This window comes from Carcharodon carcharias, chromosome 3, assembly GCF_017639515.1.
Source record: "Carcharodon carcharias isolate sCarCar2 chromosome 3, sCarCar2.pri, whole genome shotgun sequence".
NCBI classification, from domain to species: Eukaryota; Metazoa; Chordata; class Chondrichthyes; order Lamniformes; family Lamnidae; genus Carcharodon; species Carcharodon carcharias.
Genome location: NC_054469.1, coordinates 47,428,101 through 47,452,953, shown reverse-complemented (window position 1 = coordinate 47,452,953; position 24,853 = coordinate 47,428,101). Strand labels below are relative to the sequence as shown.

At 43.0% G+C, this 24,853-nt stretch overlaps 1 protein-coding gene across 9 annotated transcripts in view; it reads right to left on the bottom strand.

Moving 5' to 3' along the window:
* Window positions 1–24,853, bottom strand: part of nrp1a (neuropilin 1a) — a 204,722-nt gene that overhangs the window by 84,503 nt on the left and 95,366 nt on the right. For all 9 annotated transcript variants that reach the window (XM_041183373.1, XM_041183372.1, XM_041183365.1 and 6 more), the window contains 2 exons: window positions 17,991–18,146; window positions 11,088–11,254 (listed from right to left, as the gene is read on the bottom strand). In XM_041183373.1, the coding sequence (XP_041039307.1) occupies window positions 11,088–11,254; window positions 17,991–18,146 (323 nt within the window). The remainder of the gene's footprint in view (window positions 1–11,087; window positions 11,255–17,990; window positions 18,147–24,853) is intronic.

Sequence of the window (24,853 nt, the reverse complement as noted above, 5' to 3'; positions counted from 1 at the left end):
CAGATGAGCAAAGTAGCTCCATAATACTAAAAGCTACAGAGAAGCTAATCAGCTCCCCTTGAGAGAGAGAAAGAACAATATAGAAGAATATGGCCATGGGGAGCTCAAAACAAGAGCACGGGAAACAATTATCAAGTGACTTTTGTATTACAAAGCAGGTACAAGTGTCCAACATGTTAATGAAGGTGTATTGCTCAGTTGTTATTTCTTATTATTTATTCACCATCTCCTGACACTTCATTTGCCTTTCACATTGCCCAAATGTATGATTCTACATAAAGTTCCAATTAAAATAATATTAAGAAAATGTAGTTCAAACTTGGCCTGAGAAGGAGCTTAGTAGGAGCCTTGTTTATGTGTGCAAGTCACACATCTGGTCATCATTTGGATTCACATACAAGGGAAATGAAACATAAATGCTACCGATTCCTTTCCTTTGCAGAGTTCAAGCTGCAACATATTGTCAACTACCTGGATTGCATAGGGACACACAGCCCAGACAGCAAATGCACAAGGTGTCTCGTTTTCCTTGGATCTCAACCTTTGTAAGACAGGGGAACCGAATTGTAAATGTAATATAATAGGAGCTAATAACGATATTTGTGGTTAGGCCAGGCAGATTATCCATCATTTTGGCACAGCAGGTACTGAGCTAAAGATTTTTTATGTATTGGTGCCTCACAGCAGTTAACTTTTATATAGTCACTTGGGTATGAGCTGAGCTCCATTTGTTTTGAGAATTTTTGGAAGAATTCCTTCTTGCATGCTGAATTTTTGATTTAGAGCTTTTATCTGTTCAAAAGTATGTCTGAAAATTAAAATGGGGAAGGTCACATCAGAAATGAAATCAACTGAAGCAATGTACCTCTTTTAGTACTGTCTGGATCATTTACTCTGTGATAACTCTGAACAACCATAGCCAAATGCATAAATGCATTATTTTTTCAGCTGGATAGGTGGATAACTAGGTCACAGGCTCCTCTTTGACTTCTGACCCCTGTGTGCCATTCCAAATGCAACAAATAGGAGTTGCATTTACTAAGGCAATTTGTCCTCAAGGCTATTCACTCAGTGGTCGGATAATGAGGGACAAAATAGACATCCAGTGAGTGGATTTAAGTGGAGTTAGCACCTCAGCGGGGAGTCTCTGACAACATTTGCCTGGTTTGAAGATTCCAACGCTGCACTGACATTCGTTGCCTGTGCCTACTTATCCTGAGAAGGTGGTGATGGGCCGTCTCATTCAACTGCTGCAAGTCCTTGTGCCAATCGTGCCATGCTGGTATTAAGTAGGAAGCTCCAGAATTGTGACCCAGTGATAATGAAAGACTAGCAGCATATGCTCAAGCCATGATGGTGTTTGATTTGGAGTGGAACGTGCATGAGCCTGCTTCTCTTGTTGTTTGTAGTAGTAGAGCTCTTGGGGCTCGGAGGTGCTGTGGAAGTAATCTTAAGGTCTTGCTACAGGGTATCCTATAGATAGTACATATTACAGCTGCAGTATATTGGTGGAAATGGAGTTCAGCAGGAGGTGTCTGCTGCTAAAATATAAACGCTTAATTGGTGATATATTAGGCGGTAGGCGGTATTTAAGAGGCAACAGGGGTTTCACCCACTGGTTGGAGAGCTGGCGAGACACTCGTGTCACCTGTTTTCAGGAAGGCCCGCCGAATTAAGTTCCAGTTGGGTGCTTAACTGGGCAACGGCGGGCCTTCCCTAGAATCAAGGAGCCATGGTGTTAGAAGTCCCACCCACTGAGAGGTGCTGTCCAATCAGAGGCCAGGAGCTCTTCTCTGCAGCGCCACCAGGAGGAGGGTTGGCTGCTGTTGGTACTACATCCACTTGAGGCCCAGGATCACCCATGGACCTAGGCGCAGGTGAGTGATTAGGGTTGCCAACTCTGGCTGGGCATATTCCAGGAAAGGTCAGTGGAAGTGACATCATGGAAAGCTCCAGCAAGTGACATCACAGAGAGCTGGTGGAGTAGCATGAAAACTATTTTAAAAAAACAAGCTGCATTGTGTTTCAAAGAAGCTTGGTTGAAATTTTTCTGATATTTCAATGCAGGAAATGATGGCAAAGTTTCAACCCTCTGGAATGTAAAGGTGTCCAGGAGGTGGTCAGGTGCAATTAAATCAATATGTTCTATATACTGGAATAAAAATATTCCACTCAAATCTGTGAGTTTCTCTTACCTTCTGCTCAAGAGCAGAGTTCTACCACAGACTTCTGAACCGGTGGCACCTTCCCGGAATGAGTCAGTGAGACAGAACACAAACTCCATTCAGTAAAGGGGGATGGGGTTAGTTTCAGCAGAATGGCTGCTCACTAACCTGGCTCCCTCTCTGTGTATGTGAGTGACAGATTCCAGAGGACGAATGGGACAAGACACATAGCTGCACCGCTCTGGCCAGCGCCAACACCAGAACCTTCCCCTGAAGCGCGGGCCTGGGACTGGAGTGTTCCACCACAGCACTTGGCCCAGGCAACATTTCATCTGCAGGGGGGAGTCACTGCCGCTCAAAATGTAATGCATCACCTTGGAAATGTTGTGCAAATCCCATATGCGATTCAGGAAAACAGGGAATAAGTCTGTTCATTATGACTTTATTTTCAAAGCACTACCCCACGCCATTCCCCTCCCCGATGTTGCCTCAATGAATGGATCTCCCAGTCAGAAGTTTTTCCCTCCCACCATCAAGCAAAGCACTGAGTGGGAAGGCTCTTCAGAGGGGCACACATAGTGTCAGCTACCTGCATTAAAGATGGCACAGACCAAATAAATGCAGATGAGAAATGAAAACATAAAGTGCTGGAAAAACTCAGGTCTGGCAGCATCTGTGGAGAGAGAAACAGGGTTCATGTTTCAATCCCAACTCAGTTCGGTTCTGAAGAAGTCATATTGGATTCAAACACGAACTCTGTTTCTCTCTCCGCAGGCGCTGCCAGACATGCTGAGTTTGTCCAGCACTTTCTGTTTTTATTTCAGATCTCCAGCATCTGCAGTATTTTGCTTTTAAACACAGATGAGAGTTTCTCCTGCTCTTTTTGCCGCTGATGGCATGGCGCATGATGACATCATCATGCACATGCATAGGCTGAACACTGGCAAACAAGAAAGCAGGTGTATTTCAATCTGAATGCTTTCTTTGGCCACTGGGAGATTGATGTTGATTGCGGTAGACTCCTAGCTATTCCCAGAGGGTTGGCAATTCTATGAGTGCTGGCGGGAGGCATTCACAGTAGGCTGACCAACTGTCCTATATTCTATAGGATCGTGCCGTAATTTAGCTCATTGTCCCACAACCCTTATTCTTCCCAGGACTACATTTGTCCCGTACTTCGAAAGACATTTGCACAGCCACAGTCCTGCCAACAGCCACAAGGTGGCTTTGGAAGCAGGCAGCCATTTGTCTAGGAGGCAATATGCAGCGGGAATTATGTGCAGCCACCATCTTTATAGGGGGCAATGTGCAACTGGGAGCATATGTGGCTGACATTTAGGGGGCAATGCAGCAGGGAGAATGTGCAGCCATCCTGGGCCAAGAAGCTGGATGAGAGGGGCTTCACTGAGTCTTCTGTCAATGGGGAGTATGAATGCTTGACTGAAATCAAGATAAGTATATGAAATAAGAGCAGTTGTACGAATCAGTTTTTCTATTTCTATGATGTATTAGATTATTATAGTTTGAGAAGCAAAGCTTTGGGATCTTGTTAAGGTGTCCTCCTACCATCCCACTACCATGCTGAGCAGCACCCTCCCCTCCACTCTCATGGGTCAGCAGCACCCCTCCCCCTGTTCTCATGGTCACTGGCACCACCCTACACTCACAGTCTCCAGTGTCCCATCCACCCCCAAGTCAACGTCCCTTATTTTATTTCATAAGAGCTGCATGGTCGCCCAGGTTTGAGGGGTGGGGTCATAGGGAAGGGATCGGCAACAAGGGCAGGGGGCTGGCTCTCAGCAGACGCCCCCCCCCACTTCCTGTTGCCAGGTTCCTCAATCAGGCACAGAGTGCCTTTGTCCCCTTAAGGGCTTCAACTGGTGGCGGGGGGGGCAGGAAGGCCGTCCACGAGCCTTCCTGTCACGGACCTAATTGCAGCAGAGGCAGAAAGGTGGCAGGGTCCCCATCCACCCCCTCTCACCTGATTAAATGCCACCCCCCTCCCCCCCCCCCCAACCCCCCGCATCACCAAACTCACCATGGGGGAGGCCCTTAAACCCTGCCATTTGTAACATTCTTCTGTGACTTTCTAAATTCAGGGCAATGCACCAGCTATGGCAAAGGGGAGATGAGGAGAATTTTTTTTTAATTCAAGTGAGTTGTTATGATCCGAAATGCGTTGCCTGAAAGGGTGGTGGAAACAGATTCAGCAATAGCGTTCAAAAGGTAGTTAGTTCAATGAAGGAAACAGTTGCAGAGCTATGGGGAAAAAACAGTGGCATGGGACTAATTGGATAGATCTTTCAAAGAGCCAGCACAGGCACATGGGCCGAATGGCTTCCTTCTATGCTGTATGATTTTTTTATTCTATTATTATGGAGCCTTGTAATCAAGTTGTAATCATTTATTTCCCCCCTCAGTTCCTTCCAACTCCTTTAACCAAGGAAGTAATTTCCAAATGGTGGCCAGATAAAGTTGAACACGAAAGCTTTACATTGACCTTGAATTTTGCTTCTATATTTACTGAGTCACTAAGAAGCCAAAAGCCTCTCCATTATTTTTGTGTGAAACAATGAAATGTGAACCAAAATGTCTACCACATAGCAGTGTGTTAGAACTTCATATCTGTGGTCCTCCACATTTTGGATGAGCACCATCATCTGTCTTCTGTTTTAAAAAAAAGCAGTTTGAAAGTAGCATTGGTGAAGGGGCAGCGAAAACACCGGCCTCTGTTCAGCGAGAAACATGTGCAGTGACCCAAGAGGGAGGGAAAGAAAATTAGAAGGGCGTCTGGCTCTCTAAAAGTGGCCCTTAAAGAATTAAATTCACCAATACCCACCAGGAGTAAAACTGCTTGCAAAACATGAAATGCTGTAAAATGCTATAGCTGGGTAGGGAAAAGGGATAACTTGGAAAGTCTACTTCATTCAGACTTCCATTATTGTAGGAAACAAGATTCATCTGGATGTCAGAACATATCAACTTGGGATTTCCTCAAAATTCCAGCATCCTGCCCTCTCAAAGCTTTCCGGCTGTATCAAATTCCTGCACAAGGCTTAGTTCATCTTCCATCTTTAAAGATGTGACATCCCTTTCGTGCAGCCTAGATATAGGAGCTATCATATATCAAACTCTAGCATTAGTCTTTATCTTTTGTTTATCCTGAGCGTGCCATTGATGTTTGAAGACGTTTGAATAATTTTAGCTAAAGAATGCAGTTGCTCTGCGACGTTCCAGTGGGGAGAGTGTCGCTCATTATCCCAAATAGTTTTGTCATGGTCTACTTAAAAATAAGGGGCTTTAAACATCTTGGGGTCCTTGGTGTGCCCATTTCTGGGCATGCAACAAAAGCAAAAAAAAAAGACCCAATTTCAGGGCTCCATACTTTATCAGCACCTGAATTACAGGCACTGCCAGGTTGGTGCAGGTAGCCTTGCAAGCATTTCGGGTGTTAAGCTCCTGCTGTATGCAAATTAGGGGCCCCTCTAAATGAATTTACTGTGAATGGATTAGGTGCCAGGCCTGCCCCAGTCAAAAGTTTTCAACGGCCCCTGCACCGCCAAAGAAAGTCCCACATATTTTTTTTATTGATATTTAAGTTAAAATGTTAAATTGCAGCACATTATGGCCAAACCTAAAAGCATGTAGGTTCCAGGCAGATATTTGAATTGAAAAATAAGTTGGAGGTTTTAAACTCCTTGGCGTAGATCCCTTCTAAGACGATCTCATAACTCCACTGACACCATTATTAGAGTGAAAGGGCATATTCCCTCTGACCAATGGACAATCAGTATCCTTCATCTAGCAGCAAAAAAATTACTTCTTTGAAGCTCCACAACATTCATGCATTTCTAAAAAACAACTTGAAGTAGGAAATTACATTTGTTGTGCACATTTAGAGATCTTTTTCTTCAAAGATGTAACACAGGCAAGCTGATAAAAGAAACCCTTTCAGGTTTTTTCAGATGAAAGGAAGTATATTGGATACAGTGTTTCAAACTTATTGACTGTTTATATGAAAGGGCACTGAGTTAATGGGCAGAAATTTTCCCCCGTCGGGGGGTTTGTGTGGGGGCAGCCAGGGGCAGGTGTGAACCTGATTGGCACCTCCAATCAGGGCTGCACAATCATTTTACGTGGGCTGGCCAATTAAGGCCCGCCCAGCGTGACACTCACCCAGAAGTGCTGAGTCCTCCCTGTGTGGGCGGGGTGGGGGTATTCCCTGAGTCGGGGTTTGCGCTCTTTCGCGCACGCGCGCAAAACAGTACAGAAATCTCCCTGAGGCACAGAGGTGCCTCAAGCAGATTTGTTTAAGTTTTAAAAATCAAAATAAAGAAACTAAAATCTTTTAAAGCTTGTCCCCTTGCTGGGACATGTCAATGAATTTTTTTGAAAATCTTTCTTGAATTTTTAATCACTTCGTGAAACCTCATCCCGCCCATGGATGAGGTTCTGTGAAAAATGTGAAGGCCGCCTGAGCTCTTTGCCTGCCCACCAACCCTGGGGTTGGATGGGCAAATCATTTAGTTGTTTTAATTAGTTTTTAACAGGCCTTAATAGGCCTGTGACAGTTCGGCGAGCACGCAGCCGACTTGGCTGCGCGCCCGCCAGACTGAAAATCTAAATGACGCGCGGTGACGTTGGGATGCACGCCCAACGTCACCCCGCGTCATTTTATGCATCGGCGAGAGGGCCCCGCCCCCTCACTGACCCAAAAATCCTACCCCATGAAGTGGTGTGTGGCTAACAGGGAGGGTGAAGAGCTAAGGGAAGATGCTCACATCTCCTCAATAACTGATTTTTAAAGAATCACAAAAGTAGGACACAACGACAGGTGTGATCTATGTTATTAGACATGCAGGTACATGTACACAGATCGTCGAAGGTGGCAGGGCGACTGAGCAAGTGGTTAAAAAAGTACAGGGATCCCGGGCTTTATATATCAAGGCATAGAGTACAAAAGCATGGAAGAACCAAGGATGAACATTTATAAAACACTAGCTCGATCTCAATATCATGTCCCTTAAGAAGGCTGTGAAAGCTGTAGAGAAGGTGCAGAAAAGATTTACGAGAGCACCCACAGGAACGAGGGACTTCAGTTATAAGGACAGATTGGGGAAACTGGCATTGTTCTCCTTGGAGAAGATTGCGAGGAGATTTGACGGAGGTGCTCAAAATTATGAGGGATTGAGGCAGAGCAGATGGAGTGAAACTGTTCCTATTGGCAGAAGGATTGAGAACCAGAGGACACAGACGTAAGGTGATTGGCAAAAGAACCAAAGGCGATACAAGAAAACATTTTCTTTATGCAAGTGGTTAGGACCTGGAATGCAGTGCCCTTAAGATGTTGATGGGGACAGATTCAATTGTGGCTTTCCAAAGCATATTGGATAAGTACCTAATGTTAGAATATTTGCAGGGTTTTGGGGACAGGATTGGGGAGTGGCATTAGCTGAGTTATTCTTGCAGAGAGCCAGCACAGATGCAATAGGACAAATGGCCTCCTTCTGTGCTGTCACCTGTGTGTTTCTAAACAAATTTTTTAAAAAAGAGTTGACAAACAGTTTTTCACAAAGATGGTAGCCCTCTAAACAGTGTTGGTGCAGATGGAAGAATGAAGTTCCACAATCACATGCCTTGAACATATTAGTAATGGGAAATGACATAAAGTAAAAAGTCAGTTTTATACAACACTGAATAAATGGCTGATGTAAAGAAATGACAATTCTCTGGCATCTCAAAAATAGCCTCAAATCAGAATCAATATAGAATAATTCAGTAATGAATTTCATGTTTACCTTTCCTTGGGCCTCCAGTAAAGGATTAATAATAATGGTGCTTTAAATTATAAAGTCAATACAAAAAGCAGAATGAGACCTGAGACTAAAAACAGATGTGGGACCTTTTACCCTGACAGGAGATTTGTTCTGGGGATTAGGCCTGAATGTGACATTACAGCTATTATGACTCTTTATTCTTTGGGATATTTATAAATAAAAATACATTTATTTTTCTCTGTGAAATTACTTGGCACAGTTTAAAACAATGACCAACCTATCCACAGCAAGAGACTGTTTATGATAATTGTGCTATTTATAATACCAAAGCTGTTGCAAAATGATTTAAAGGGCTGCTGTCACGCCAGTGGGAAGATTCAAAAGAGGCTGAATTTCAGGAACAGTCAGCAACAGCCTCCTACGAAACCCTCACTGCTGCACTTCCATACTGAACACGAGAGTGAATTTGTGAGGGCTAAAGAAATTGTGAATTGATCCAATCCTTTTTTTTATTATTAAGGTACAATTGAGGCCTGGCTAGAATTACTAACGTAATGGCATTACAAGCAGATACCATGCCATCGTGGCCTATCTACAGTATTTAGAAGGTTTACTGTGCTCAAACATTTTAGGTGTGGATTTTCGGCAGGGGAGCGGAGGGGGCGGTGTTCCCCGAACTGACCAGCATAACCTCAGCACAGAAGCTGGAGAAACCCTAGGAAAATGGCAATAGCAGTGTCTACGCCATTTTTCTGGAGTTTTCATGGCTATGCCCCAAAGTTCAGGCAGATGAATGGAAGAACTCCCCAGTATGGAAATTCACCCTCCCTGTACTGGGATACTGACACCTAGAAATCTCCCAGTAACAAGTTAGCTTCTCTCTGTCAGGTTTAAGAATTTTCAGACTGAAAATTCCCAGTGGAAATAATGTCTGTTCTTTACCAAAGGCAGAAAGATATCATGTTATTTTCTATTGTTTTGGATTACTCTTCACTGCACAATTTATTAAATAAAAACTCTTAAGTTTTTCATCCTCTAACTGTGGCTTGACATTTATGCATAATCACACTCATATCTAAGCAATAAAACTTGTTAATTCACCTCAGGCCTCAAGCTCATTACAGCTGCTGTTCACTACAATCTGTCACTCAAAAGTAGCTTAGCAGAAATGACATTGTCTTCTTCTCCAACATTGCTTTTTTTTTCTTGGGATGTGGGTGTCGCTGGCAAGTCCAGCATTTGGTGCCCATCCCTAATTGCCCTTGAACTGAGTGACTTACTAGATTACTTCAGAGGGCAGTTAAGAGTCAACCACATTGCTATGGGTCTGGAGTCACATGTGGGCTAGACCTGGCAAATTTCCTTCCCTCAAAGACATTGGTAAACCAGATGGATTTCACAACAATCACAGATAGCTTCATGGTCACCATTACTGAGACTAGCTATCATGGTGGGATTTGAACCATATCCCCAGGGCATCAGCCTAGACCTCTAGGTTACTAGCCTAGTGAAAGTATCACTTTGCCACCATCTGCCCTAGTAAAGGCAAGGGGTGGGGGGGGAATGGTGATAAATTGGATGGGGAGGGGCACAATAGCCCCCTTTTCAAATCAGTGTTATTCTTTAATCAACATAATTCTGCACTCCAAGTTACAACATGGACACAGGATTTGGCCCAACAGTTTGTGTCAGTGTTTATCTTTTATACCAGCCAATAATCCTATTTATATTTACCCAACTTGTTCTCATATCTTTTCATCTACTTATCCATTAATGACATATCCATCTGATTTTGAATGTAGACATTTTGGTTTTATCCACTAATCCCGTAAACTGCCTTGCTATATTCTCCCTTCCCACCAAATTTTAATCCCGCTTGCTTTCATCCTCCTAATTGCCTACCCTTAATCTTCCCTAATAGTCTTCTGTCAAAAACTTTCTTAATGCCCTACATTCACTGCATTATCCATTGACCATGTCAGTTTCCTCCGAAAAACACTCTACCGTGTTTACCAAGCAGGCTGGTGAAAGCAAGCAAAATCTGTGCAGACTAGCTCTGTTTTCTCATTTTCTTGAAATATGTTAATTTTATAATTAATTAAGGATTCAAAACTTTTCTCTAGGTTAAATGGACAGGACTGACATTAGTGGAACTAAAGAAATTGGGGAATGTGTAAAATGGGCTGCTGATTCACTATCACCCCCCCACCCCCATCCCCACAAAGTCGCAAGGTGGGGGGTAATATAGTGGTAATGTCACAGGGCTAGTAATCTAGAGATGGGGCATGGATTCAAATCCCACCATGGCAGCTGGTGGCATTTAAATTCAATTAACAAAGCATAAATATTGAGCTAGCTAGTCTTAGTAATGGTGGCCATTTATCTATCGTCAAGTGAAATCTAACCTGGTTCATTAATGCCCCTTAGGGAGGGAAATCTGCTGTCCTTACCCAGTCTGGCCTAATTGTGATTCCAGACCTGTAGCAATGTGCTTGACTCTTAACTGCCCTCTGAAATGTCCTAGCAAACCTCTCAGTTCAAGGGCAATTAGGGATGGGTAACAAATGTTGGCCTTGCCCACATCCTATGAAAGAATAAAGAAGTCAAAATGATGTCCAGTTTGTGCTCCGATGAGAGGTCACAGACCTGATATGTTAACTTTACTTGGCTCTCCACAGATGCTGCCTGACCTGCTGAGTATTTCCAGCATCTTCTGTTTTTATTTTAGGTTTCCAGCATCTGAAATATTTTATTTTGCCACCTGTACCCGATCTCAGAGTGCTTGATGCAGACTTTGGAGTGCCCTTGTCCCAGCATTGACATTCCCCAACACAATGAACACAAATTTTACCCAGTTAAACAGATAAAAAAACATGGAACTTGTAACAGTGTGCAAATATATTGCATTCTGTCAGTACATTCACTGAAAAGGAAAATGTATCTGAAATTTTCCATTGGCCCCTGTTTTGTGACAGTTATAGGAGGAAGTTACCAGCTCAGAAGATTTGTTTGATGTTCATATTGAATAAATCCATTTTAATCTATACTGGAAAACTGAAAATTCTTCACAGCCACAAGCCTTCTTGTATGACTGTAAATTACTAATGACTGTCTGAGCGAAATGGTATCTCATCACTATGTTTACCTGTATCCACTCCTTGCTGGAGTCCGAAGATGGTGTCCATGCATTTTCTGGGTGATTTAGTCTCGATCTTTCTGGGGACCAGTTGAAATTATAATTGCTGGAGCTCAAAATTTGATCTGTGCGAATCTTGCCCGATTCCATGCCAAGTGATTCGTTACAGTGAAAGTCTGGTTATAAAAAACAGAAACCACAATACAGGTAAAAATCTGACTACCCAAAAAACCGGCGGTGTTTGAAAACCAGATGCTTTCCCACGCCCCCCACCCCCCCAGCTCCAACGAGCCTTGACCCCAACCAACCCAGCTCAGAGAAGTTTGGGGAGCTGCCAAGTACCGGTTAGGATCATGCGCCTAGTGCTTCTTGTGCTCCAAAGAACCTTGACTCTTGACTCCACCCAACACAGTGTAGATGTGGCAGACAGAGGTGGTTGAACTCACCCTGGAAGAACAAGAGACTCTTGCAGAATCCAATGTTGTAGAATATTTAGTTCTGTATTGTCCTTGGGATCAGGACATATACCTATTCTTGCTACAGTACAGGGTACATGTATTGAGTTTTGATGCTGCAGACTTAAATTCAAACATTGCACTTGCTTCCCAAAACGCTTTAAGTTTCAAGGGCATTGGTTGCCTTCTTGCAGCTGGACCAAATCAGTTGAATGAGTACTGTACAATCTTACATGAGTAAAAAAATAGCTATCAGTTGCAACTACAGGGTATTTTAACATAATTTCAGTTCGATTAATCTTTTCTCATTTTAAGCAGCGTCCACTGATGTGGAGAAGTAGGGGAAGCATAAAAGAGTTATCGAGTCCAATATGTGAGAAGTGAATTAATCTCAGCAGCAACATGACCATTTACCGAAAGCATTTTACAATCTATCAGTGGATTTTCCTGCATCCCCTATTCACTGAATTAAGGTGTTCCAATTTTTTCCCCGAAAACCGGCTAGTTCTAAAATCTGTCATGGACTCGGTCCTGAGGTTGCCAGATTTGGGGCATATGAGGAGCATAGATAGGGTGGATAGGGAAGCACTTTTTCCATTAGTAGATGGGTCAACAACCAGGGGGCATAGATTTAAGGTAACAGATGGAAGGTTAAGAGGGGAGTTGAGGAGAAATTTCTTCACCCAGAGGGTGGTTGAGTCAGAAACTCTCGTAATATTTCAGAAGTATTTAGATATTCACTTGTGTTTCCATAGCCCCCAGGGCTATGAGCCAAGTGCTGAAAAATGGGATTAGTGTAATCAGATCTTTGTTGACCGGCGCGGACACGATGGGCTGAATGGTCTCCTTCTGTGCGGTAAGCGTTTATGAGTCGATTTGTGATACTCTACCTGTAGTATAAACTATTTCATCGCATCTTCTAGGTGGGATGAATAGGATATCACTTTCAAAGACCTGACACAGGCATAATGTGGAGAATGGCCTTCTTCTGTTCTGTTTGATTCAATCTCTGTAACTGATTATTTCCATTTTTTATATTATTCTATTCAAATTTTTGGTAAAAATGCTAAAGTATGTTTTGAATTGAATTATCATTTTCCACCGTCAGTTTCCTTCAGCCCTCTTGTTGTGCTGATTCAAACAAAGGTACAATTCCACAGGTTATGGGCTGTCTTCTGGCACCCATTCTTGATTTGTGAGACTAGGAAATGGCCACCAAATCTCTCACTGTTGCTCTCATTCTGCTGGTGTTACTTCACCAGGAACAAGGTTGGAATTTGGTGGGAATACTGTAATAAGATTTGGGATGTGGGTATCACTAACAGCATTTGTTGCCCCTCCCTAGCTGCCCTTGAACTGAGTAGTTTACAGGCCATTTCAGAGAGCAGCTAATAGCAATGTGGTTGAACACTGCAGTGGATCTGGAGTCACATGTAGGCCAGACCAAGTAAGGATGGCAGTTTTCCTTCTGTGAGGGGCATTAGTGAGCAAGATGGGTTTTTACAACAATCGATGATAGTTTTATGGTCACTTTCAATTCCAGAATTATACATTGAATATAAGTTCTACTAACTGCCATGGTGGGATTTGAGCCCGTGTTCCAGAGCATTAGCTCGGGCCCCTGGATTTCTAGGCCAGTGACATTATCAATACACCATTGTCTCCCCACCACCTCTGGGCTTCTGATGAAGTAAAGTTGTTGGAATGGAAGATTCAAGCCAATGTGTTTTGAATGCTTGTTTATAGGGAGCTTCACAGATGAGCTTGTTTGCATCTAACATCCACATGTGCTCTTTCCAGCAAGCGGCTGCTTTCAACCTCTAGCACCTTTCCATAAATTTCAATTTATCCAAAACTCTTCTGTTAATAGCCTAATTCACACCAAATCCTATTCAACCATCATTCTTGTGCTCACTTACCCACACTGGCACCTGAACCAGTGATGATTTTATCAATTTTAGAATTGTCCTCCTCATGTTCAAATGAGTTTATGGCCTCACTCATCTCAAGCTCTGACTCCTTGCAGTCCTCTAATCCCCACAGCCCAGATAACTCTCCGCACCTGCCTTTTGCCTCTTGGGCATCTCCCACTGCCTTCATCCTATCTTTGGCAGCCACACTTTCAGATGTCTAGGCCCTAAGCTCTGCTAACCTCTCCTTATCCTTGATCACCTCTGCACCCATCTCTCCTCTATTAAGGTGCTTGCTTAAAGTTTCACTTTTTGATCAAGCTTTTGTCCTTAGGGCTCCTCCTCTGTGTTGTGTATATTTTTTTGTCGATTATGATCCTTGTGAAGTGCCTCGGGATTTTTTATTCTGTTAAAGGGGCAATCTAAATGTAAGTTATCGTTGTTGGTGTTCTGGATAGTCGGAACCTTGGATGACTTTCCATTCCTTAGCTCAGGGACATATAGAAGCCAGCTGCAGCACAACTATTCCTGACCCAGCTGAGATCAGTCAACATATTGTTCTGGCGAAAGGGCATCGAGCCAAAACGTTAACTCTGCTTCTGTCTCCACGGATGCTGCCAGACCTGCTGAGTGTTTCCAGCAGTCTCTGTTTTTATTTCAGAGACCAAACCCAAATCCTTCTGGGTCAGTACTACAGTATATTTACCAACTGAACCATCAGGTTATTTTTCTTTTAAACACGACTTAATCCTTTCAGAAGTACCGCAATATTTTCCTCAGAAATAAGGCCCAGATGTTGACTTAAGTATTAGAAAAGAAGAAATGCTCTTTTCTTTTACGCAGTTATCAAATCTTTGTTTACAGAAATTATTGCCTGCCTTGGCGTTTCTAAGACTATCTCTGGAACTGACAGCGCTTCCTTAGAAAAGGGGTACTGTAGCTTTAAATGGTAAACTTGGCGCACACAATATTGTCAGTGGTAATACTGGTTTTTAGTCTCCCAATCTTTTTACTGTTAATGTTATACTTCCCCAGAAACATTCTTTCCTGGTTTTATTGCCAATTGTCAAAAATTCTTTCTGCGTCTTTTTCCACACTGAGACAGAAAAGAGTTTTACGGTGGACAGTCGAACGACAGAAACAGATGGCATTCAAAGTGCACGTGCAGTAAAATAACCAGCAATGCTCTTTGTTCTGATCAGAGAAGCGCCAAAGAAATCAAACAGAAAGAATTAAAGGATAAATGTTAAAATCCTCCAAGTGGTGTTGCAGTATAAACCTTTTAGCAATATTGAGAATGACACTGCCCCAGGTACATATTTAAACTGTCATGCCCAACCATATGTAATTTCAAAGAGCTGACTTGTCAGACATTTGGACTTGTACATCAGAAACGGCTGTTTATACAATTTGCACCATTTCTGTCATTTCGACATGATCCATTATGTCGCTGGCGGTCAGAAAAGAAGTACTGCTTCCTGGTTGATGGTGTTAAAAGCTTTCACTTTAATTTTTGTTCAATAAAGGTCATAATTAACACTGTCAGAATCTGAAACTTCATCTGTTTTGCCTGAAAATTCTACTTTGAATTCCGGCCATAGCTGAATCTGGCCTGCATTAAGAGGCTTTTTGTCAATTCTCCCCTGGGACACTAGATGGAGAGCAGCATGATGAAGGCAAGGAATACAGACAGTTACAGTACTGCTCAAATGAACCATGACCACTGTCGTAAACATCAATGTAATAACAACAACACAAGTTTAGATGGCGCCTTTAAGATGGTATAAAATCCCAAGGCGCAATGCCAAGGCAATGCTAGATTGCCAGAGGTGGTGCCTTTCAGATGAGACATTAAACTGAGGCCCTGACCTCCTATTCAGGCAGATATAAAAGACTTAATTGCAGGAAAGGAAATCAGGTCAACATTTCTCTCTCAATGACTATCAGCAAAAACAGAATAATTGGCCATTCATCCCATGCTCTACTTGTGGAAGTTAACTTCTTGCTAATTAATTGCAATGCCTTCCTGCAAACCAGCAATGACTGGAACCAAAACAGAAAGCAGAGGAAAAACTCAGCAGGTCTAGCAGCATCGGCGGAGAGAGAAACAGTGTTAACTTTTCAGGTTCGGTATGACTCTTCTTTAGAACCCTGGGCTGGATACTGTCTTTGAAAATTGATTTGTTAGCTCTGAATCACGTTGCCTTGTCCCTAAGATATGGTAAGATGTTGTATAATTGCGAGTTCGCTCTTACAGCACTATACACACCAAACACAAGGAGGAAAAGTTACCCTATGCCCACCATGGGCTTTCCCTCCCAAACACATGATGATGGACATGCAGTAGTCCATATCGCGGTGGGCTCAAATTCTCTGGAATTCAATATCCAAGACTGCTTTCGAGCTGACAAACCTAAATACAATGGTGAAAAGACAAGTAATAAAAACTCTCTCTCTCTCTTATCTGTATAAATACACTGCTTCCCAAGTAATGCAGAAACTCAAAAACATCTACCAAGATGTCCACTTGGCTTCCAAGGGTGGGGTTAAGATTGCCCCCTGTATTGAACCCTTACTAAATCTCTCCACCTCCCTCTCCTTCTTTAAGACTCTCCTTAAAAGCAGCTCTTTTGACCAAGCTTCTGCCCACCTGTTCTAATAGCACCTTCATTGGCTTGGTGTCAAATTAAAGTCATAGACTTCAATTTTCATGCAGACCGAGAGTCAAAGGCCCAGACCAAGAGTCAAAGGCCCAGATCCAGGAGTCCTGCACCCCAATCCAACTGCTGCCATTTTCACGGAGGGTGGGAATATGGGAGTGGGTTCTAAATTGTCCATATAAATCAGCAGTTGCCACCACTAGTGTGATTTTGGTGAGGTGGGTGTCTGAAACCCAAAGCATGCAGGTTAGACTTGGTAGGAGCAGGTCCAAAACTTGTGGATTCACTTGGATAGCCAGGGTGCCCTTTTGGAGAGGTAAGGTACTCCTTTGGATATGGTCCCACATTTGGGAGAGATCAGGTGCCCTTTTGGCTTTATAAAATTAGACATGAATGTGCATAAAAAGTGCATAAACTTATTGAAACTGTCAAAGCCGTTAAATAACTGTCAAAGCTGTCAAAGCTTCAAAGAACTGTCAAAACTCTTTGGAATTGTCAAAGCTGTCAAGGGACTTAATTCTGCTGGGCTTTAATTTTTGTAAAAGAATGTGTGGAGTTAAAAATGTCAGCACTTGCCATTTCACTCTGTCTGTTGACATAAGCCTAAGGGCTTCCGTTATAGGATTTGTGCTGCATGGCTGATTTTACAACCTAACATTATCACAGTGGGGTGCCTGTTAAGTGAACAGTTTGACTGATAGCTCCAAGTGGTCAGAAAATTGAAATGTTTGTTTTGGTAGGAGATTAAGTACTTAAGTGAAATGCTTATTTTCATAAGAGATTAGTTCAAGGAATTTCAATGTATCCAATGTTTTTAAAAAAAATCAATGAGAGTTTTTTTTAAATTGTGAAGTCATCAATAGACAATTTTATTTTATGTCAGCATGGCTCATGAGGTTTGCCCATGGTGGACACTAGGTGAGTTGGCAAGGATGGGGTGAGGGAAAAGGGTGGTTGGTAAAGGGGCATAGGATGGCATGAGTTGGCATTACATTTACATAGGGACTTAAAGGGTCATGGGGGGATGAGTGGGAGACATAGGATGGCATATGGGTTATGAGAGGCCATGGGGGGTGGGTAGAGGGGCATATGAGGCATGAGAGGTCATGGGGGTAGGTAGAGAGGCATAGGGTTGCTTGGGGGATGGAGGTCCATGGTGGTGGGTACAGGCATAGGTTGGCATGAAGAGTATAGGGGTCCAAGGGGTGTGGATGAAGGGGCATATGTTGGCATGGAGGGTATGGGGGTTATGGGGTGGGTGGGGGGCTTGAGGTGGCATAGGTTGGCATGGATGGGGCATTGGGAATGTGTGTGTCGGGGGCAGTGAGGGCTGGAGGGCTGTTTTTTGTTTTACTTATTTTTAAAATAACTTCACCCAAGTGAAGCAGGCCTTTTTCTAGCTCGCCTCCCCACCCGGCAGCCTTTGCACTTGCTCCAGGGTTCTCTGCTTGACTCCCAGGGAACTCAGCCACCCCGGGACAAAAATTCCAACTTTCGGGGCACTTTCACCCGGCTTGGGTTGGCAGAGCTGGGAAATGTCCTGGCTTTGCCAGGGTGAGAATTCAGGCCAGTGAGTTAATTACAACTCAGGAGGAGGCCATTCTGATCACACTGCTGTGATGCATAAGAGGGTAGTTTACTACATTGAAAGTGCTAAGTAGAAGTTGTTGAACAGCATTGCATTTTATACCTTGCCATCTATGTTTCTGATAACATACGGTTTGGTTTGCTGTGTGAACAATACTGTTGAACATAGGTGTATGTACATTTCCTAGAATAAATATTACTGTAGCACTTTCTGTAATTTTATTCAGCATGTTGATACAGTGACATCTTGAGATTCAAGCCACCCAAATGGTTTATGTTAATAAAGCAATTCTTACTTACTTTCAAAGAAACTCTTCTGGATAATGGAATAGTTTGCAGAGAAACCATCCCGAGCGATTGCAGTATCCGTGTGCAGCGTTAAAGACAGAATGCCGGTGAGTGACCGAATGTGTTCAGGAGCATATGGCCCACAGAAGCGTCCTATATGAAGACCAACTGAAGTAGAGAGAGAAAAACACATGATTAAATTTGCATTCAGGTTCTGAATTATTTGTTGTGAGCTTTCTTTGTGGTGGGGTGGGCAGGTTGCAGCAGTTATACATTTAGTAATAACCTCCATTTGCACGATTAACAATCTTTAATTATCCGATGGCAAAGTATCCCAAAGCAGTTTCAGCACAGAAACAGGCCATGCAGCCCAACAGGTCCATGTTGGCGCTTACGTTCTACATGAGTCTCTTCTCATCCTTTTTTTAACTGCATCATCATATCCTTCTATTCTTTTCTTTTTCATGTTTATCCAGCTTCACCTTAAAAGCTTCTAGGCTATTCATCTCAACCACTCCTTGTGACAGCATGTTCTACATTCATACTACTCTCTGGTTAAAGAAGTTTCTCCTGAATTCCCTACTGGATTTATTGATGACTATCCTTATTGCTCCTTATTCCCATCTTGCCCGCAAGTGGAAACATCTTCTCGACATCTACTCTATCAAACACTTTCATAATTTTAAAGAACTCTATCATGTCACCCTTCAGTCTTTTCTTTTCTAGAGAGAAAGAAAACCCCAACCTGCTGAGTCTTTCTTAATTGATTCTTAATGGAGTAACATTCTCCTGTAGTATTGTGTTTTCATCATCTAGAATGAAGAATTGAAGTGTCCAAAATAGCCCTAATGGGGGTGAATATAAACGTCAGAACCTATTTTTTATGTTGAGAAAAACTGAGTGAAAGCCTAGATCCATTAACACAGCAGCAAAGTTGAAGAGAGAAAGAGAGGAGCATTAAGAAATATTTGTTAGCTGATAACAAGCTTATCTTTTCAAAACTGCATGTTGCAGGAGGGAAGGCCAACCAAGAATTGTAAGGGGTTGCACAGTTTTGAAGTTATGGCCAAATAATAGTTTAGAGAACAAGATTGTACAATGAATCTTACGCCAGGAATTTGCTCAATATTCTCTCATTTTTGGCTTTTATAATAGGGGTTTCTACTGAAGTTATCATAGCGTGACAGCAGAAGCTCCAAAAAAATTAACCCCATTTGATCTTTACACAGTGAGTGCAGCATGTGGAAATGATGTTCCTGTGTGCAGCATGTGGAACCAGCGAGGCCTGCGGCTAGAGATGGTGCAGTATATCAGTGGCACTGCAGGACGTGAGTTTAGATTCATATTGCCTCAGTCAACAGCCTCTCTGGCCATTAATTGGGAGATAAGACACATCCTCACAAAGAAAGCAGCAAAGTCTGGGGCCTCTCTAATGTGCACATAAGGAGACTGTTCAGAATCATGCTGACAGCAGAGTGAGAGCAGATCACCTCCCCATTACTCCCCACCACCCCCAAGCCCCCCCCCCCCCCCCCCCCCCCCCCCCCCCCCCCCCCCCCCCCCCCCCCCCCCCCCCCCCCCCCCCCCCCCCCCCACCCCAACCCGACCTCCTTATGGGCAGGAAATAATGCACACGCCAGAGGAACAGCAAGAGGAGAGAAACAATAATGGTGGGAGGAAGAAAATAATTAACAACATAAGGGAAGAAATAAACATCCTAGAAATAACCATTTTTTTCCGAAACTCCTCCCAGAATTGCAAAGAGACACATACTGTGTCAAATGAGAAAGCTTAAAAGCGCTAAACTCTAGCGGCTGTCATGTAAGCCCCCATACAATGCTTTTGTGGATGATGTTTTCCGTGATATGATTTTCCAGTTAGGTAGTATGGATACAAAAATGACTAAATTGCTCTTTTTGTTTCATGGGCTGTAAAGAAGGCAACAAAAAGGATTATGGACTTATGGAGAATTCTTCCTGGCCTGCAGGATTATCAAGTGTAATGCTCATTGGAAAGGGCAGCATCAGTACACATAATGCGGAGAACTCTTAAGACCCAAGAGAAACTATGTCACATCAGAGCTGCGTGCTGAAGGCAGCCAAAGAAAGGCTCCAAAGAACAAAGCTGCCTTGGAGATTCAGGGCTGTAGAAAAACAAACACTGATCGTTCTGGTCACGTACTGTTCTGCTTGAAAAGCACTACCTGAAAGTTTATTAAAATACTTTACAGTCTCTTTGAATTCTAATCCTCCCCTAGATTAAAAATTCCTCGGTAGCACTCAATTTAAGTGAAAGTCACTGTAATTTCTTGCTTGGGTTTTGGGATTATTCAGTAAACTGTGTGTGTTTGTATGTGTGTGTGGGTTTTCTTAAGGCATGTTGAATTACTGAGGATGAGCAGAACAATGATGAGGAATGGTAATGTGTAAGACTGTGCACATGTTGCTGCCCTAAATCGGCAGTGTGCATTTAAAGCAGATGGTAAGTGCCACAGCAGAAACATTGAAGCATAGAAATTGCTGTTTGCAATACAAGCACATGATCGCTTAGCATGTTCATATGACATTCCATCGTCCAGTATTTTAATAGTCATTAAGCCTATTTATTTCAAAAGGGCTAACATAACCCACTAAAAGGCTCAACTTCAAATCAGCATGGTGTAAAACAGGCTGACTATTCGCTATCAACCATGTTAGACCATCTCACAAAGTCATCATTCTCCCCTTAATATTTAACCAGCTTATTAGTTACCAACTTAGTAAATGGCCTTGATTGATTACTTCAATGATATTTTTCTTAAAACGATCAGCAGTTTTTTTTACTGCACTATATATATACATCCCACACAACAGAGTTCGTGCTGGATCATGTTTACAATATAAATGCCATCTTGTTTTCATCGTCAGAGCTTGTATGAAAGTAAGATTCCAAACTGAGCCATCCCCAGCTGGTGAAAAGTAGCATTTCTGTAAACAACACCAGGAAAACACTGTCAGGAGAACTGCTAGACTAACCCGTAACCAGCTATTCCTGGCATTATTATACATTTGAGGTTATTGCAGCAGTCTGTGGGGAAATTCTACACCACTACTAGCAGAATATAAGTCGTAACTATTTGGCTTTATTACACTCTTGGGTTACATTTGCCATGATTTCTTCAGGCAATACATAGCATTGATTGTCTGCAACTTTTATTGAAGGACTGTGCACAGGGCTAGAGATATTACCATAATCATCAGGTTTGTTTCCATATTAAAATAGCTTTGCTTATCTTGCTTTTCTGAGGTTCTACTGATTGGGATGATTCTTATTATCAGCTTCTTGCATCAATTAGTAACTTGGTACCATATATTTCTTTTTAATTTCTCCTCAATCATAATGTTCTCATATGCAACTAAGAGTACAAATTATATTAAAATATTGGAACTCACTAGCTTTATGTGAGAAGATACAATTCTGTAATCCCATGCTGACAATCAATGAAATCTACTCATTGCTGCTCCATTATATATCCTAGTGCACTCATTGTTGCACAATTGCAGGAGGCCAAATTGTTTCAAAAAGTGCCTTTAACATTAAAAAAAGCATTCCAAGATAACTTACAGAGAGGGTGAAATAAATGGATGCAAGGAATAGACGTAGAGCCAAGGTGGGAGAGTTTGAAGAGGTGACGGAGAGATGAATAAAAGATCGAGGTTTTGGTTTGATGGCTGCCCTTTTCGCAGAATCACAGTATTGCTACAGTGCAGATGGAGGCCATGCGGCCCACCATGTCTGCACTGCTCTCTGAGAATGTTAACTTAGTGCCATTGCCCTGCCTTTTCCCCATAACTCTGCACATTGTTTCTATTTAAATAATCATCTAGTGCCCTTTTGAATGCCTCAATTGAACCTGCCTCCACCACACTTCCAGGCAGTTCATTCCAGACCTGAACCACTCACTGCATGAAAAGTTTTTTTCTCACATCACATTTGCTTCTTTTGCAAATCACTTTAAACCTGTGCCCTCTGGTTCTCAATCCATTTATGAGAAGGAACAATTTCTCCCTATCTGCTCTGTCCAGGCCCCTCATGATTTTGAAAACTTCAGTCAAGTCTTAACCTTCTCCTCTCCAAGAAAAACAGTTCCAACTTCTCCAATCTTCCCTCATAACTGAAGTGTCTCATCCCTGAAACCATTCTCTTAAACCTCTTCTGCACTCTCCAATGCATTCACATCCTTCCTATAGTGTGGCGCCCAGAACTATGCACAATACTCCAGCTGAGGTCTAACCAGTGTCTTATGTAAGTTCATCAAATATAATTCATCAATTTGTAGCTTAAGTATTATGCAGCAGGAATTTAGCTGCCTACTATAGCTACAAATCTACCCTGGGAGTTCCACCCTTGGGAGCGGGCTGGTGGGTATGTATGAGCGCATAGAGTTGGGAGGGAAGATGAGGGGTGGAGTGCCGTCACCTTCCTGCTGCCCTCCAATTCAGTCAAAGGTGTAGAAGAGACGTTCTTCAGACCGGAGGCCAATTGAGGTCCTAATGTGGCCAATTAAAGACCTCAGCTCGCTGCCGCTGGTATCCTATCAGTAGCCGTGGGCACGTGCGCATGCACACACACACACACACACATGCACACACACACATGCACACACAGGTCCCAGCGAGCCCCACAAGCTTACCTCCATGCTCTGTCTGGCTCCATTGTTGCTAGTCCAGGCCAGGTGCGGCACTAGCAGTGGCCACCACTCCCAGTGGTGCTGCTGGGATTGGCCAGCAGCTCTTGGAGGTGGGAGCTTTGACCTAATGGAGACAGAAGCCCCAAAATCAGGTAATTAACTGCCTGACAGGCATGCAATTGTGTAGGGTCTCCTAGAAATAACAGCAGCAGTCTTGCTCCCCCAAACCCCGCATCCACCCCCATCCCCTGGCTTTCCAGCCGATGGACAGAGCCACTGCAGTGGCCAATAAATTAAGTCCATTACTGATAGGCTTATCCTTTATCCTTAATCATAACAGGCTGCAGAGAAAGCCTCACACTCAACATTCACACATGTACTGACTTTGTGCTTGGCTCAGTTTGTATTTGACTGACGGTTCATTTATGAATGTTAATGGTTAGTTATACTTGATTCCAGGAAGTATTGTTTTCAGCGATATTAAAAGAGCCTGATTCTGGATAAATTGGTTGTGATGCCTGTTATGGTGACATGTGAAGTTCACATGCAAATAACAGCTACTTAGGCAGGGTATCAGACAATGCCTGGGACCTATGGAACTATACGCAGCATGAATCACTTCCTTCAGGAGAGCTTGGAGGAAATAGGGGGTGAGGTGGGGGCAGGGGACATTTACTCAGGGCTACAATGGCCTTACTGCAGATTGTATATCTCGTCCTGCACTCCTTCTATCGCCTTGAGCGCTAGTGTACAGAGCAGGCCTGGTTTTAATTCCTACACGTGTTGAATAATATGCCCTGTATTATCAAGTTAAGAGACTGCAATTAGGAGTGACAGCCTTAACCCACTGTCAGACAATGCATGGTGTCAATCCAAGACACCACTACAGCTCTCGGCTCGTGTGTCTCAGGCACTCCTCAGGGGTTCTATAAACCAGTCCCAAGAACGATAAATTAGGAATCCACTATAAAAGATGTAGATTTGAAAGCATTACCGAGGAAGCTACTCCTGTAATAAGTGTCAGCACAATTAGACATACGTAATGATGTAAGCCCCAGAGAGTGTTCTGTAGCAGGAGTAGCCCATAAAAGATGCATCTATGTTTTTATTACCCAGGAAGCTGCCTTCTGGAAGAAGAGAATATAGAAAGGAGAAGCAACAAGAGGGTTTATTCCAATCCCCTTTGCACAGGCATTAGCGATGGCTGCATAAATCCATCTGTTAATTGTCAATATAAACTCAGTGGCCCTGCAATCACTGAGCGCGCAGTAGGCTGGATATTCCAACTATGACTCATCCGGCCGTTGTTGCTGTTGCAAATCTTGAGGATAAGGTCATTATAATAGGAACTTGGGGACAAGAGTAGACCATTCAACTGCTTGAGCAATTTCCACCACTTAAAATCATGGCTGATTTGTAAACTATCTGCATTTACCCGCTTTGGTTCTGAGTACCCCTGCCTAGCAACCAGAACGGGTGTCCCTTGCCTCTAAAGCTATGAGGGCGGTGCCTGTCCCGAATGCCCAGTAGAAAATTGGAACAGTGGGTGGAGCAAGAGGCTTTTAACAGAACAAAGAAGAATTTTCATTTCCCAAATTATAGGTAGGTTTTCCATTTGGAGGTAATTGATACCCCTGCTAGTGCTGCAACATTTTTGGGGCCACTGGAAGCCGCGCATGGAGCTGATGTTTGTCTTCATCAGTCAAGGAAGCTGCTTGGCCTAAAAATTGTCTCCTGAGTGGAATTCCCAGGATAGCCCAGGAGTAGCTCCAATGAACACACTCCTCCTAAAACATTTGGGATTTCAAGGAGTAAACCATGCAGATTTAGGTTCAGCTCCAAATTCCTGAAATCCTGCTCCTTACCCATGTTGGCCCCTATGCCACCCCAAGAATTTCGATCCCAATGGCATCCACCATCCAACTTTTGGTCTGTCTTTAGGCTAATACCAGAACAAAGGAATCTTTACTTCTGGGCAAGGTTTCACACAGGAAGTGGTTCCAAGGCAGTACAATACAAAACTGTAAAGCGGTTCTACTGTTAACTATTAAAATAATGTATGTCAGCTGGGATTTGGAGTGTTTAGCTTGGCATTTCATATTCTACAATTACTTGCTCAAGTAAAAAGTCACTGGCAATTTTATAGATATGGAATGCATTGCTCATTTTCTTATATTTTTGAAATAAATCAATGCGCAAATTGCAA